At 41.8% G+C, this 16,692-nt stretch overlaps 1 protein-coding gene and 1 long non-coding RNA gene across 2 annotated transcripts in view; one reads left to right on the forward strand and one right to left on the reverse strand.

Annotated features, from left to right (window-relative positions):
* Nucleotides 1–2,474, reverse strand: part of LOC118786434 — a 46,576-nt gene extending 44,102 nt beyond the window's left edge. The window contains exon 1 of the long non-coding RNA XR_005005339.1: nt 2,260–2,474. This is a non-coding gene — a long non-coding RNA (uncharacterized LOC118786434). The remainder of the gene's footprint in view (nt 1–2,259) is intronic.
* Nucleotides 2,475–6,142: 3,668 nt separating this feature from the next.
* On the forward strand, nt 6,143–13,792 carry dnal1 (dynein, axonemal, light chain 1). The gene is made up of 8 exons (XM_036542990.1): nt 6,143–6,261; nt 8,326–8,364; nt 10,252–10,361; nt 10,945–11,000; nt 11,141–11,196; nt 11,282–11,408; nt 11,828–11,968; nt 13,124–13,792. The coding sequence occupies exons 1-8, from the start codon at nt 6,259–6,261 to the stop codon at nt 13,171–13,173; spliced, it is 582 nt and encodes a 193-aa protein (XP_036398883.1). The 5' UTR covers nt 6,143–6,258; the 3' UTR covers nt 13,174–13,792.
* The last annotated feature ends 2,900 nt before the right edge of the window (nt 13,793–16,692 follow it).

The raw sequence follows: 16,692 nt of genomic DNA on the forward strand, positions 1-16,692 counted from the left end.
GCTTCAGAGAAGTTGGCAAATGTGTGCAGGTAACTCCAAAGACAAACACCTTTCTGGTCAGGTTTCGCAACAATTTCTAGGGGCCGCTTAGCCTAGCCAAAGAGTTTTGGCTCAGAAGTGGAGCTGGGCAATTTGTCGCCCTCTCAGAGCCTGTTGTGCCAAGTGCAAATTCTGCTGTTCCCAGAGCAGTGGCCGTTTTGAGGAGTAATGCATACATGACCAATCAGAATTGACCTAACTCACTGGAACTTTACCTCATCAAAAGGGGACTCTTGAAGGCAGGCTCCAAGCCATGACATAACTATATAGCTTATTTTAGCTTTCTGTGGAAACGTCATTTTATGATAAACAATTCTAGATGAGTAGGTCTACCAAAATAAAGCTACGCGGGTGGCCTAAAAATACATTTTAACTTGGTCGGCCATGAGGCTTTTACGACTGATCTACCATAATTAAAATGCACTTAATTTTGTTTTTAAAAATTGTTGCAACTTAAAAACAACTTATGATATTGACTTAACGTTACAGGGCGTTACTGGCATGTTATCAGCACCTGCCAATGAAACACTGTGCCACAACGTTGCGACAACCTCACTGGCAGCTTTCTCCTTTATGTTGTCACAACATCGCAATGCGACGTTGCCACAACCTTGTGACAACGGCATCTTGTTAGCTGGACAGTCCCAACTTAAACAGGCGAAGAATTCGAAATTCTAGCTCCCCCTAGCCGACCAACGGAAACGCAGGCTCCTTGTCCGGTAGCTGGAAAGACATAATAAAAGTAGTAATGAAATAATAAAGATTTTTCCACTCTCTCGCGTGCGGGGTTGGGTGGAGACACAGAATGACAGCAGATGCGCAACATGCCTCTGGTCATCTTTAAGTCAAGTGCACATAGCGGGTAATGATGGCCCTGTCGTGATGCATGTTGTGCAACGTCCATCAAATGCTACATTAATAATGTACACTTTTCTCATTGGAGGTTACACTCCGGCGAGAGTGTTGAGTGGAAGGAGATAATGCGTTTTAATGACTGAGTCCTTCGGCGAGTTTCAATATTTAACATCTTGAGACGTATTCCGTTTCCAGTAGGCTACATCACCACTGGTATGAACGCATTTCGTTAGGTTCCTTTCTTACAGTTAGGACATCTGCACAATCTATCACACATAAACGCCTAAATTTACGACGGCATACAGCAGACAAAAGGAAGATAGGCAAGGTGGATATAATAAATAAAACAACAGATCTCACGCACTTGGTATTTTGACAATATGTGTCTTCGATCGCGGTCCGTACAAAACAGTAACAAAATGCATGCATGAATTATGCTTCGCTTCACGGCGCCAGCCTTAGAAAATGCCACCTTATTGCAGACTCTAACAACGGTACAGGGGCAGAAGTTAAGGTTTGCTTAAGATCCGCATTCGTATGTTGACCTCATCAGCAATATTCAATTTCTGACACAACGTGTGCAGGCACTTCACAACACTGACTGGTGATCTACAAAATCAACACTCAGATTATCGCTCTGAATTACCTTATAAACATCCGGCACAGTTAAACAAATGTATCCAAGCAATAAGACGTCTCGCTAGTTTGTTTTTTTCTTTTTGGAAGCACGTCTTCAGAATATAAAACAATTTCAAGCGCTTTTCTTTTCAAGTCGGTTAGATTCTCATAGCTCGCTCATCACAGCTCAGTCGGCTGATGAGCAGCTCTGATTTGAGCAAGAATAACAAGGGCAAAATCGCCTCCGTGCACAACCTCCTTCCACCACTGCGATTGTTAGAAAACGCAGTGTTTTCGTTTTGTTTCTCGAGGTCTTGTCACCATCACGCAACGTTCGTCACATTTGCGCTATCACTAATTGCAATGCATTCATCACACAGTAAAGGAACCGAAGTGGGAGAGGAGAGGGTAGTCGCAGTTTATTGTTTCCAGTTAGCCTGTTACATTGTATAACATTCTAAAAAAAATCAACACATTAATTTGAACCAAAAAACAAGAAACATCCGAAAACGAAACAACGTCAACCCCTCCACCCCGCTCTTTCGGTTTCCACGCTTTCGAACTGGACGGAATAAAATTCTAACGGGACCACCAACGCCAGCAAGCTGACAGCTATTTTGCCATCGTCTATCTCAGCAGCCGCGCAGGGATCGAGCAACAGGCCGGGGGATGGAGACAGCTCACAGACGGCGGCAGGAATTGATCTCAGTGCGTTTCCCAAACACACAGAGACGGGAAATCACCTACCTTCGCCTGGCCTTCTAGATCTCCTGCAACAATTAGATCCACGGGGGTCTAACGCTCTACAACCCGTGCATTCGGTGCCGCTTCAGCGTAAAATCTGCCGAGAGGCTGAGGCGGAAACAGGAACTGGGGAGGCTGAAGCCTGGATAGTGACTGCTGCCTAGCTGCCTAGAAGACTCAAATTGACACGAGGCTGCAGTGCGCATGCCAGTGTCAGATCGCTGTATAACAGCCTCTCTGACATGCGGCCCCGCGGCACAGGCAGGCTGCCGCGTTCTCCCGCACCCCTCAACTCGCAGAACAACAAAGACGAAATAATCGGAGCCGCGGCGGGGGTGAAGTTTATTTTCCCAAAAAACTGCAACGTAGCGCGGGCGCACGCACGCTATCTCCGATGAGCAGCGGGGGGTTGTGAGGTTTTGGGGTCACTGCGCAGAAGAGATATTCCAAAAAAATGCACGTCGCCTTTCGCTTTGTGGTAGCCTACATCTAAATAAATTAGAGTCACATGATTTTTGCAATAGCCTACAACGTGTGACTCATGGCAAAGTTTGTTCCTTTCTTTAAAACAGGCTTTTTAAGTTTTATGTCAGTGGTTACAAGATTGCCCGCTTACCTACCTTGGGACCGTAACAGTAGTTAGTTAATTTTTCTCCAGCTTTGGAGATGCCTAAACCATAAACCCGTGACACTCCTGCAAAATGTCTCTCTCCAGCACAGAACCATGAACACAGAACAGGTGCAACTGTTGTAGGCAACGGGGAGAGTGAGATTGATCGTTTGACACATGCTTGGTATACATGACCAAGAAATCCGCTGCGTGTCACCTTAAATGACTTGAGCCAGTCAGACCATGAATACGAGTGCAGCAAAGATACTGAACGCTTATCAGCGTTATCGTCCCACCCGCCTTTTGTTCTCTCTTTTCCTCTGTCTACTGGTGGCTTCTTGTCTGTGGCTTTTTTTCCCTTCAGAACCGCTTCACAAAGCCGCCGTTATGCTCCTCTCTGCTGCTCTATCGCCTCATGTTTCTGTTTTAACTGGTCCCCACTTATCTACACTGCTAGCCTTTTGATTCGACGAGCAGTGTGGACCAATCATTAGTGCGCTGCTGCCTAGCTACTAACCGGTGCCTGCCTCTCGCTAATGACCTCTGATCAAAACTCAGTGCTTCCTTTTAACACCATAGCTTTGTCATGTTTTTTTTTTAATAGTTGAGAGCTTATCGCTACATGAGTAGGATTCTCATACTATTTGTCTATCAGTTCATTCATTTCCATGCCAGGCGCATGCACACGCACTCACAAACCCTTTCCCCATCACTCTCTCTCCCTCTGAGATGCAAACAAGGCCTGTCTCATCAAGTAGATTCTGGAAAATCAATCGTATTTACCAAGGGCACTGTATTAGTGTCAATGAACTATAGGCTAAAGGTAAAATTTGCACATTAACCTCCTAAGCACGTGCATTGAACACATCATCTCAGCTCTGGTCATTTCACCGAAGTGTCCACTAACTCTAAGCGAACTGAGTTTTCTGTCATGACTTCAGACAGTGATTAGATGAAAAGATCTTACTCGCTCATTTAGCCAAGGGCCCTTGTAGACTAAAAGCTATCATTGTCACGTCAGTGCCACCTAGTGTTGGAAATGGAGTGCTGTAGTAATATTAAAAAGAAAAGGATCACGACTTGAGTTAAAATGTCACTTTCTGTGCATAAAACATTGGTGGCTGTTGAGCAACTGACAAGGGAGTCAGAGTGCATAACTTTCTGGTGATGGATTAAGTTTGCCAGTTGCATCAAACCCTCAGTATCACCCATAAACAGTTGTAGCTTTTACCTTTGTGTTATTCACAATAAATCGTTTTAATTACAGAGATATTGTGATACATGAGGCAAATTTGACTATAGCAAAAAAGGATCAAAGATCTCTTTTTAATGTGACCAATTACTTTTGTTTTCATTGTACCCAAAGTGAACAAAGGCAGTGCTATCACATTAAAGGTGACAAGTTAAAAAAGGACTCAGCTGCTAGTGGGTTAATGGAAACTTTGACACTTGTTTTCATAAGGATTGTTTCCCAAAAAAGTAACTAACAAGTATTGCACAGATTGGGGTTCAGTTTATTCAGCTGATCCATGTCAGTCAATGGGATAGTTGTTTCAGCAACAGCTGTCAGATCTCGAGCCATATGTCTCTGCCTGAGAACTCAATGACTGTCGACTCAATGTCTTTCTGTATTGAAAAGGCTATAAAATTATGTATTTTGCCAAACTTTTTGAACTACAACAAAAAACGTTTCAAGAAGCATTGTGATGATGCATCGACAAAGGACACATCAAAATACAAAGAGGCCTGCCCTCAAAAAACAATAAACGACAACAGCGAAAAAATCATTTAAAAAAACTGCATTACATAGCCAAAGTGTCTAATCTTATATTTTAAGCATGTTGAATAAAGAGAAACAGTAGGTATTTAAATCAGGTAATTAGATATTTAAATCAGCCACCACATTTTTACCACCACAAAATTTTATAGCCACAAAGTCTTGATAACTGTATTTTTTTACCAGCAATCAACAGGCCTTTGACTCTAATGCTTATACCTTGCACACAGGCTTTTACCAGTGTTGTGAGGGAGTGGAGTCACAGTCTCGAGGGATGGAGTAGTCTTGATGGGAGTATACGGTTTGACAAAAGACTGTATGTGTAATGGGGCTTCCTTATAACTCCACCCCAGGTTAAAACCAGAGTTTTGAATTTTATCTGCAGCAGTGTGATGTAAAGATTAGGGGCAGGGCTCATAACTGGAAGGTTGCTGCTTCAGTTCCCTGCTTGGGCACCGCTGTTGTACTCTTTGGCATGTTACTTAACCCACAATTGCGGTGGTAAATATACAGCGCATAGATTGTATATAATATGTATACAATAAAACTGTAACCTGAACGTTTCATTGGATAAGATAAGTCTGCTAAATGACAATAACGTAGTGTAACGTGAATCTTAAGAGATAGCCAGTGTAGGGAAATGAAGGGAGGTGTGACATGACATCATTTTGGTTGGTTGTAGATAAGTCGGGCTGCTGCGTCCTGGATCAGGCATAGAGGTCTTATTTGCAGGGTGGCATTTGGAGAGAGCACAGAAAGGGCACAGACTTACTGTTGTCTTGTCTCGGCACAAGGCAACAGACGAATTCTACAGACCATGTATAAAAGGAAACTGATGCTCTGTGCTATTGATGCTCTATGGTTTTGAATGTCAGGTTATTTTCCAGCACCATGCAGGTCCTGGGCGGCCTGGTGTGTTGACACTCATTTTGTTTAGAGGAAAGGAGAGGTACTGCAGTGGTGAGGACTGATGTAAAGCAGTTAGTTTGGTTTTGAAGAGACTGAGTGACTGAACTTGAGATGTCTGCTGACGGTCCAATCTGATATATCATTGAGGCATGCCGCAATGCATTAGTCATGCATAATCTGTGTGCAGCATCCTTGTAATGTTAATACCCCGTTGGCTGCATGTGTCACTGCATTACATACAAGCAAATGGAGAACATTCGAGATGCTGACCTCCATCATTTCAAAGGGAGCTTAATACGATGTTCCACTTCTGATTTGAATATAAGCGCTGAAATTAATACCTAACCAATATATGCTGGTCGTTTTTTCTCTGCCTAGGAAATACATATTTGTATTTTGTTATTGTCTGGGGCAAATGTGCTAGAGCAATTTATTGTTCAAGGGATGTTTTGTATTGTTAAATTTATTTCTAATACAGTGATAATGAAAAAAACCTATTAAGCTATTAGCTGGTCAGAAATTCTGTTAACCTGTTTCTCTGTTGCAGCAAATGGGAGTAGAGGACCGGCGGTGCGCTCGGCGTTGCGACCGCATATGTCCTCACCTAAACCGCCGAAGCACTGTCTGTGGCCGAACGTAAGTGGACGCATGAACGTACACGCATGCGTCAAAGACTGTCCGTGTCATAGCAACGGGGGAGGACAACATGGTGAGTATTGGACAGACAGGGCTTTGCTGAGAGCCTTTGAGAATAACACGATATATAACTGTGTTACCCAGTGAAATTTAAAATCCAATATTGTTGTTAGCCTGCTAGTTACATACCACATTTGTTTCTTTAACCGTTTCCTCATAAGATGCGTATAGCTAGCTAGTTAGCCAACCAGATACAGTTAACGTTAATAAAATATAGGATGCATGCTAGCAACACAGCTATTCCGAATTGTGCTGTCACATATTGTGTAAACTAGCTTTGTATCGTGGTTTGCAGTAACCACAACAATAATATGTGTTTTTTCAACTGATTAGGTATGGCTAGTATGTTATAACGTTACAGCTAGCTAGCTTAGTCTTCGCCGCCGCCGCTGGCAGTCATTAGCAAAACACTGCGACAAGCAAGCTAGCGGTAGCTTGCTGGTTTATGCAAATAATGTTTGGCTAGCTACGCTAAGTTAGTAAGGAAGTTGGACGTTTCGCTGTTTCAGATTGCTTGCTAGTTCGCTAGTGAAATATCTAATATCACTGTGATCACTGATGTAGATAACATTAATAAGGTAGCGATATTTTATTTGCTATTGTAAGTATATAGCTGGCTAATTTAGTGTGGCTAACAAGCTAGCTAGCTACTGTTACAACAAATATTTCCATGAGAATGCTTACGTCGTGGCACTCTACCTAGCTGTGGCAAGCAATTTAGTTAAATCGCGAAAAAAGCATTTTAGTCATCTTTTTTTGTTTCTTCTAAAGATAGGTCTCTATATCAACAGTTGTAGGAATTGCTACAGTAGCTAGTAATTGGGTAATTTAATTATTGAAATCATGAAAAAGCATTGTGGAAAGGAAGAAAGAAATCAGTGATTAATGAAATGCTATTGTTGATATCTGAAAATACATTTAGAAATCGTTGCTTATACATTATGCAATTCTAGTTTTGTTTGTGGTAACCTAGAAGTTTTATCCCCTGTAATTTAATGTATAAACAAATGTGACCCTTATGTTCATCATCATCTGTGAACAATGTGACTTTGCTCTGTACAGTATTATTGAGGTTAAAGTGTAACATATTAAAAATTCAAGAAAAAAATGATCCATTGTATACATTTTCAGTTATAACATGTTTTTGTTTGTCCTTAATCAGGGATAAGAACATTTACAAATATTGAGGGGACAGTAGATTGATCTCCAAATTTTAGCTCGGTGTAACAGAAGCCAAATTTGTTTTCAGTTGCAACTGGCACACAGATGAGAAGACGGTCAGGGAAAGAAGCCTTTCAAAAAAAAAAAAAAAAAAACTTTTTTTAAGAAGGTGGAAAATGGTAATGTGAAAGAGATTCACTTTTCCTGCTGACATGCTCTGATATGGTAAATCACTGAGCAGCAGTGAAGTGTAGTGGTAAGAAGCAGGGCTTTCAGCTGAGAGGTTGCTAGTTCTGTTCCCCACTGGGCCACTGCTGCTGTATCCTTGGGCCAAAGTACCTAACGCACAATAGCCTCAGTAAATATCCAGCTGTGAAAATGGATAGTGTGTAAAATTGTAACCTACGTAAGTTGCTCTGGGTAAGAGTGTCTGCTAAATGACAATAATGGAATGTAATAATGTAATCCCAGTTCTGAGTGCCACATTTGGCTGTGTCTCTGGCTGCTGTATTTGACAAGAATAAGATGACTTGTGGAGGGAAATTAGGCAGTGTAGTACGCTTTCAAGGACATTGCATAATAGTTGGCACAGTACCGTCAGTGAGAGCTGGGCTAGAGTTGGCACCCACTCTGAAACCTGATCTGTGTGAATGGGATTTTTAAAAAGGATTCATTCAACAAAGCATACTTCTCAGAAAAGCCTCGTTTCTGTGTTAAAAGGGCTTATGTTACTACACAGACTATTGTTTAGCTATGTATATGTTGATTTTATAAATTTGGAAGCGATACAAAATATTTAATTTTGGTCAATATTTCCCACCACTTGCCTGGCCGTGTGCATTTTTGGCTAAGTATTGTAGCAAATGAACTTTGCATTGATGTGTTGTAACTGCTTCTGTGTCTGTTTGTTTCAAAGGCAAAAGCAACAACTATAAAAGAAGCTCTGGTGAAATGGGTAAGTGATACTTCTGTACTGTCTGTATCAGTTTTTGTATTTACTTTTTTGCATTCCCACAGTGGTGAGTATGTTGTCAGTGAACTGCAGTTTCCTGTCAAGTTAATTCCCCAACTGCCCCCCAGTCTGGATTGTCATTTCCCAATCTGCTATCCATGTGGTAGAATATCAGGAAATACCTGAAAATCAACCATGTGGCCCATTGGCTAACCAACGGGAAATCACTTATGACTCATGGAATGTGGGGTGTCAGGATCGAAATCCAGCTGAGTAACCTTTGACCATGCCTTGTGTATGAAAGTGAATGAAATCACACTGCTATGCTCAAAGACAGTGATCACTGTTTATGGGGATTAATGTGATCATGTGATAAAAACTGATAACTGTGTCTTAGCCATCTCATTTGTTGCAGCTGAAGTGCCGGATCTAACAGGGAGAGTTCTGACCCACCAGAACCTCAGTCACAGAGCTTTTACTCCCAGACGTCTAATGTTGCCTCACCCTAGCTTTGACCTCTTATTGTCCTCAATTAAAAGTCACCCGCCCCAGCTGGTGAAAACACGTGTCTGTTTACAATAATAAAAATGCGTTTTTACTCCTATTGTTGCATTGCCGTGAGTCCAAACACAGTCACTGTTACCAAAACATTTCACAAGTATGGAGGTGGTCCCTGTTTAATAGGGAGTGATTCGTAAGCAGCCTTAGACAAGGGAAGATGCTGTCTGGGCAGGATTTGCGTGCTACAATTTGTTGTGCTTTCGTAGTGGGCTACACGATTGAACTGTATAGAGCTGTTGTATAGGGCTTTTGCTGTCAGTATATTCTGAGACACACATTAATTTGGCTGTACAGATCTATGTGCATGGACACAGGCTTGCTTAAATTTGTTGTTCATTGTTAATGTGGTTCATTGTGGTCATACTGAGTCTGAGTCCATATCAATGACTGTGAACATTAATTTATGATTGTTTCTTACCTGTAAGCGAGCAGTACTTGATCCGACTGTGGTTGCAGAATATATTCAGGTCTAAGGGGAGTCCAGTTACCGTCAGAGGAGCTGTTTCTTTAGAGGATGAGTGACATGGGTTGAAGTTGGTTGCAAGCTCATTCCACCTATGGGCAGACAGATGAGAATGAGGCAGTAGAGGGGATGGACAGACAGACAGTGGCAAAGGAGGAGAATGGAAGGACAGACAGACAACCAGTGGTGGAGTAAGTGTCTGGTGTCTTGTGCAATGGAATGATGTATATTCCAGGACCAGGGCTTTTGAGATGGTGCAGAGTGAGTACAACAAATGAAAGGAGCTAACCAAAGGGGAAGAAGGGCAGAGTCAGGTCGAGGGACAGAAGTCTAGTCAGTTTTCAGACTTGTGGAGGGACAGGCTTAGAGATCAGCCAGGTTGAAGATTCAGTAGATAAGGCAGGCATGACTGATTTCAATAGGTTCATTGTTTTAGACATGGTTAAAAAAAGCTAGCCTGCGTATACAATTCGTATTTCCAGACCACTTATTTTTCAGTCAAAGACGACATCCTGTTTGTCTGTATGACCATTTTAAAAATGTCTTGTTTGGCCATGCCTCATGAGAGACATTGTAAGACTTCCCATTCATAGGTTGTCTGACCTACGTCTATGTTTTTTATCTGACAAACTCCATCCTTCACTCAGTGGATCGGTATGCCACTGAAACAGCAGAGGTGTCATTATCCATCTGTCTTGTGAATAGAATCGACTAACGCTGAGGCCTTTACTCGAGTCACTAGCATCTCTGGGCTCTACCAGCAGAGGTGTTCATAGCATGCCACTACAACTGAAGGGTTGTTGATTGCCCCAGTTCTTCTGGAAGATCAGGAAGAGTCTCTGATAGTGCTGATTGTGGTTGGACAGGAGGAGAAGGCCGGAGAGAAAGCGGGGGAAGCAAAAGCGGTGAAGCTGTATGCTCAGATCCCTCCCATCGAGAAGATGGACGCCTCTCTCTCCACCCTCATCAACTGCGAGTGAGTGCACTGGAACTGGGCCGTTACCCATTAGCAACTGTGTCTCTGAAGAGTCGGCCATCACAGTACTCACTAGAAGATACTACTGACTACTGCATTATGAATGTGTGTGTGTGTGGCATGTATGCGTGCATGTGGCATGTATGCACTCAGTCTGTGTATTCATTTATTTATCAGTTTCTTTCGAAAAACAGTTTTTTTTTTTACATTTGTACACATTGCTTCTTTCATTGCCACATATTACATGTATACTGTTCTCCTTACTACTCGTATACATACTGTATACAGACACAGACTCTGATACAGATTACACTATTATCATTTAGCAGACGTTTAGTGACTTACATACAATTTTAATTCATTTGTAAAGCCGTATATTTACTGGTGCAACTGTGGGTGAAGTACCTTTTCCATGTACAACAGTAGTGGCCCAGCGGGGAATTGAACCAGCAACCTTTTGCACTGCTGGTATGGATAGAAGTTCCCAGAGAGAGGTGGAAGCAGCATTGCTTTGAAGTATTATCACTCTTATAACTGTGCTGTACCAGTACACCTCATTTACTGTTCTTGTGCTCCTGCCCAGGAGGTTGTCACTGTCCACAAACTGCATTGAGAAAATTGCCAACCTCAACGGTCTAAGTAAGTATGAGTAAGCATATACCCACTGTCTGTTAGTTCACCATTTGCCATAATTGCTTCAGTGGGTGGTGAAATCAGCATGAGAAATGGGCATTTTGCCCATTTACAAGGATTAAAAAGGATTTCCTTCTCTCTTTTAGAAAATCTGAGGATACTGTCATTGGGACGTAATAACATTAAGAATCTCAATGGACTGGTGAGTTGTAATTGCCTTATTTCTTTGTCTTGGACATTGAATATTAGAACTCTGTGGTAACAATGGTTTGTGGCGCCCTCTGTAGGAAGCAGTAGGTGATACACTGGAGGAATTGTGGATCTCATATAATCTGATTGAGAAGCTGAAGGGCATTCACGTCATGAAGAAGCTCAAAGTCCTCTACATGTCCAACAACCTCGTCAAGGAGTGGGGTAAGCACACTGCTTGTGTGGTGGTCTAGTACAGTGTTAACTTGGATTAGTTTGGCTCTGGTGTGAACTGTGCTGGGGGAGTGTTACTGTGGTGTATAACCATTTTCAGAGAGTTTGGTCACGGTGTATTCCGTTGTGGATGAACTTGACAGTGATGTGTACCTCTGTGGGGGAGTTTTACTGTGATTTGTTCCATTGTGAAGAGGTTTGACTGATGTGACCAAATGTGGAAGGGTTTGACTGTGGTGTGTGCTTTTCTGGAAGGCTTAGACCATGGTGTACTCTATTTTGGAGGGTTTGGGCTGTGGTGTGTTCCATTGTGGGGGAGACTGACTGTGGTGCGTGTCATAGTAGATTAGTCCTATCGTGGTGTCGTACCTTTGTGCGGGACCTTGATTCTGTGATGTGCGTTGTTGCAGTTGAGTTCCAGAAGCTGGCAGACCTCCCTGCGCTGGTGGACCTGGTGTTTGTGGGAAACCCGTTGGAAGAGAAGTACTCGGCTGAGGGGAACTGGATCGAGGAGGCAACCAAGAGACTTCCCAAGCTGAAGAAGTTAGATGGTGAGATGCACCGGCCCATATCCTCTCACATAGCATGTATGCTTTAGAGTGCTTTCCTTACAGTTAAGGCTAAACAAAATGGACAACTTGTTTGTATCAAACTGAGTTCAGTTCCCTGTCCTCAATGTGCCAATGGAGTGTACTTGCTGGCTACACATTGCCAATAATCGCTTAATTACAAATTTCAGTCACCTCACCTCACCTCACAGTTACGTTAGTAACCATTCTAAAAAACTGACATTCTTCAAGTCATTTAAATGACATGGTGCATATATTCAGCCGCAGAATTGTCAGATATTTGTGTGTTTTTCTGCAAAAATGAACTCCTACCCTGTAAAACAATAGACAGGGTGAGTGAAGCGAGCTTTATATTTACTGTTCCATCGATCTGTTTACCGCTCAGTCCGGGCTCTGTGGTTTCCTTAGCAAGGACGCTGCATTTGTCAGTGAATTCACTGTCCTTGTTATGTCAAGGATGCAATCATTTCTGACCGCTCTTTATAAGACCTGCCACTGCTTTGCGGTGCTTGGCTGTCTTTACGGATTAGATCTTTTTATTAGTATTGCACATTCCAGATTGTGCTGACCAATTGAAAGGTGGATATAAGCTCACATTGACAGGAAGGAAGGTAGGAACAGGTAGATATGACAGGAACAAAGAACGCAAAATTACATCTACACAGTTAGGCGAAGGAGAACATCATCAGGAAAGCTCACTTGGGTGATTTGTCGTGATTTGTTTTTGCCTTTCTGACAGCTGTATTGGGTAAATTGCAATCTCTTGTGTGACACAGTCAAAGTGAAACAAGAAATTTTTAGTGGCATTCTGTAGCTAAGCATTCACATCACTGTCAAGAGTGGTATGGCTCACGGGAAGTTCAGCTGACCTTCCATTCAGATATCTCTTCTAGTCATGCACGATAGCATAACAGGTCACCCTCACTTTCATCGCCATAGTTGCAAGAGCAGATGAAATCGCAGTAAATGAAACCAGGCCTGTTGCTTATGATCCAGTGATGTTAAGCCTTGTGTCAGCTCTGGGTGTTTAGGGGTCAGGGGTTGCTAGGGGATGTGTGGTCACGTGAGATGACATCGTCATTGCGGTAGCTGCATAAATCACGGTTCACGTAACTTATTCCATCTGATTCCTTCCAGGAAACCCGGTGATCAAACACGACGAGGAGGAAGGAGAAGGAGAAAGTTAGCACATCACGTCTTACCTTTGATCAATGTTTACAAAAATACCTTTTTATGTATATATTGAAGTGGGTCTAGCACCAGCAGATTCTGATAACACTAGTGTAGTTTTTTAGATGGCAACCGTATAAGCTCAACTGTCTGGCCCAGAGGCCTGAAGTAATTTAACACTCAAAACGTGGAGGTCTTCCTTCAACTGAGAATCACGGAGCGGGTCATGATGAAGTTTGTATATTTGAAGGCCAGAGTCAGAAATCAGTGAAGATATGAAGATGTGTTACATCCAATTCACACAAGCATATTAATGTATAAGGCATGTTAAAAAATGTGTTTCTGTGTAATATTGTGGTAAATCTAATTTTCAGAATGTTTGTGAAGTATTAATAGGAGCATGCAAAATTAATCAAAATGCACTTTGACCCCTAAACATGTTTAAAATGTCATCACTGTACAATCAGCATGTACTCATATACTGTACAGTGTAATTTTAGTTCTATTTTGAAAGCCTGGGTACATTTCTTGTGACTGTTTGGAGTGATGTCATGGGATCAGAGCTTCCTTTTCCAATAGTTAAAACCAGAAAACAAAATGTCCTAGTCTGTACACATTTTTTTCAATTCAGCCATATCCCAATATAGTTAACAAAAATAAGAAATATATGTTTTTATTGAATAACAAAAATGAAATGTGCCTTTACATACTGGTACTTTACTAGAGGGTGCATTCTTAGTGCACAGCTGTGTTTGACAGCTTTTCAAAATGTTAACTGCTCCCGAAGCACCTATAGGTTATGTATTTATAATATGAACAATTTTTGATTGTTCTATGACTCCTTTAATCACATGCATGTCTTGAGGAAGACCTATATCTCTATGGTCACGTCTATGTACCTTTTAATATGAACACTGTTGTGCTCAATATGAACAGTGCACACTACATCCAAATAATTGGTATATTGAGGGCATTCTGATGTGTTGAAAAATGTTCTCATTTGAATAGTCTTCCTTGAAAAGGTAATTGTGAAATAAGACAGCAGGAGGAATTTAGGCATGTATGGGGTTGTTTGAACCCCCCTGTGTTTATATTGGTAGAATGCCTTTTTTTGTATATTTCCGATTTCTGTTTCAAACTTTGTAGTATATACAGTTAGCGCACGTCAGAACATGAATACTCATATCAATCAGAGAGACATAAAAAAAAAATCAAATTCAAAAAATGAACCCCTCCGTGATTCTGCTGTTAAAAGGATACCTCAGAAAGCACATTGTTGGTACCTACGAATACAAATAGCAAATCTCACACATTGTGCAGACAGTCAAATATCTGCTAGTTTAATCAAGGTACTGTTATTACTGTTATCATTACTATTAACATTCTTCCTACTGAGAAAGCTTCATATTGCAGATGTTTGACAGACTCAGAGGATTGAAATGGTTTCGGCACCAATTTGCACCTCTCTTTCCATTTTGCTGTGGTGCTGACTGTCAAGGGATCAAAGCGAACACGCACACGTAGCGTTCATGTAGCATCTGCCACTGGCTGGCCTTTGCCCCTAAAAGGCAGGGATTCCATGGGTAGCAGTAGCTAGTGGCAACGCACTGGCTTGACTGATTGCAGTGATAACACTGAAGCACATTAGAACGAGATCACCCCCTGTTTAGAGCATGTGTACCCCTCATATTGGGCTGCCATTCAGAGTTCTTTTGCTGGGATCAAAGTAGCTGAGTCTGGCCGTTGTCTTTGTCCTGTGTAACTAACATCCTCTCCCCTGCCAGCTCTCTCAACAGCAGTGTTTCTCAAGCCCGATCGAAGGCCACACCATGCATGGAAGTGTCGTAATCCAGATTAGGATTTAAGTGAAAACTCAATCAAACTTAATTAAATGAGAACTTATCTTAAATGAGAACCGGCAGGTGTGGTCATAGGATTGGAAACAGATTTGGGGGGGGGGGGGGGGGGGATGCCGTTGTAGGGTTGTGTGGTGATGCTTCTGTCATTAGTGTGGTTTCTTGCAAAAGTTATTTAAGATGACGGATGTGTTTCGATTTTTCAGTGTGAGGAATTGACCTGTCTGTTTTAAGTGCCAGAGAGAGTGCAAAGTCCTGCCCCGAGGATAAGATTTGGAGTGGTGTGCCAGGATGAGAATAGCTATGCATCAGCTGATCTCCCAAATTTGATTGGCAGCTGTTTGTGGTGAAGTGGGGATTAATTCGGCAGGTAGCTGTGGATGACCTCTTCCTACTACTGTAATTACTGTCACTTGTGCAAATCGCAGCTCTCTGTTCATTGCAACTGACAAATTGCGTGCTGATACCCCAAGGTACCAGAATCTCACACGTACCCTCCCACGCAGGGATTGCCCTGTTGGCCGCGTTCTCGTCACTCTCGAAAGCATCTTTGTCTGATCTCAGCGTCTGCACACAGTGGGTTTTGGACAGCTTTGGGAGGCTTCTCAGATGGCCAGTCTGAGCAAATACTGCGACAGACCTGGCACAGATTTTGATAGCTGAAGAGCTGCAGGCATGCGAAGTTCCATTCATGCTCTGTGATCTTCCGCAACTGTAGCAATTAAGGAAAACATTTGCCAAAAATCATCACATCACCGCAAGAACAATAAATGAAATATGCAAAGGCTAATTTCAGACTTTTGTTGTGGCGTAAAGCATCTGATGTTATATTAATCGGTTTTACTGACAATGCAAGAGCATAATACGTATTGTGATGTTTAGCATTCAGAATAGAGTAGATGTTTTTCATACAGGCTCTTTTTCTATGTATTCACACTCCCCTGCAATCCTCAGGTTACTCGCTGCCCTTGAAAATAGATCTAAGGTCAGATACTTCTCTCCCAGTTATAACCTTAATCATTCATCCAAACATTTTTATTCTGATCCTGGATCAGTTGCTCAGGACAGAACGTGCCTACACCAAAGACAGATCTGCTCTCATGCCTTGGAAATAATGTCTGCTATTAAAACCCTTAGAAAGTCTGCGTTGTATGTGCAGACTTTGAAGCCAGAGGATATGTGACCTCTGTCATTCGTTGCAGTTGAAGTCAAACGGTTTGGCCCATTTGAACAGGAAATGCGCACAGTCTTGTCATTTGACACATCAGTGACGAGAACACGGCCAAGTCCAGCCACCTCCTAGGAAGCAAGTCTCCTGCAGTAACATAACATTGGGGTCAGTGGTCATCTGAACATTTTTAGTGTGTACTTAATTGCTTATGAAATGAAAATGGATTGAATTAAATGGAAAATTATTGTATGCCTTTTAGGTTTGAGTATGATGTATGAATATATTTATAAAGTGATTTTTACTTGTCTGGGTTTTAAATTGTTAGGTACATTTGTATAAATTAATATACAATTACTTTGAATTAATTTTTTTAATATTACATTTACAATGTAGATATTACTGTATGTTTGCATTAAAGAATGATGAAATCATGTTTTGGCGTGTTATTCAGTTTTTCCGTCATTTTTTTCTGTGCAATTCAGTCGACAAAAAATGTTTACTACACACAA

Source organism: Megalops cyprinoides, chromosome 12 (assembly GCF_013368585.1).
Source record: "Megalops cyprinoides isolate fMegCyp1 chromosome 12, fMegCyp1.pri, whole genome shotgun sequence".
Lineage (NCBI taxonomy): Eukaryota > Metazoa > Chordata > Actinopteri > Elopiformes > Megalopidae > Megalops > Megalops cyprinoides.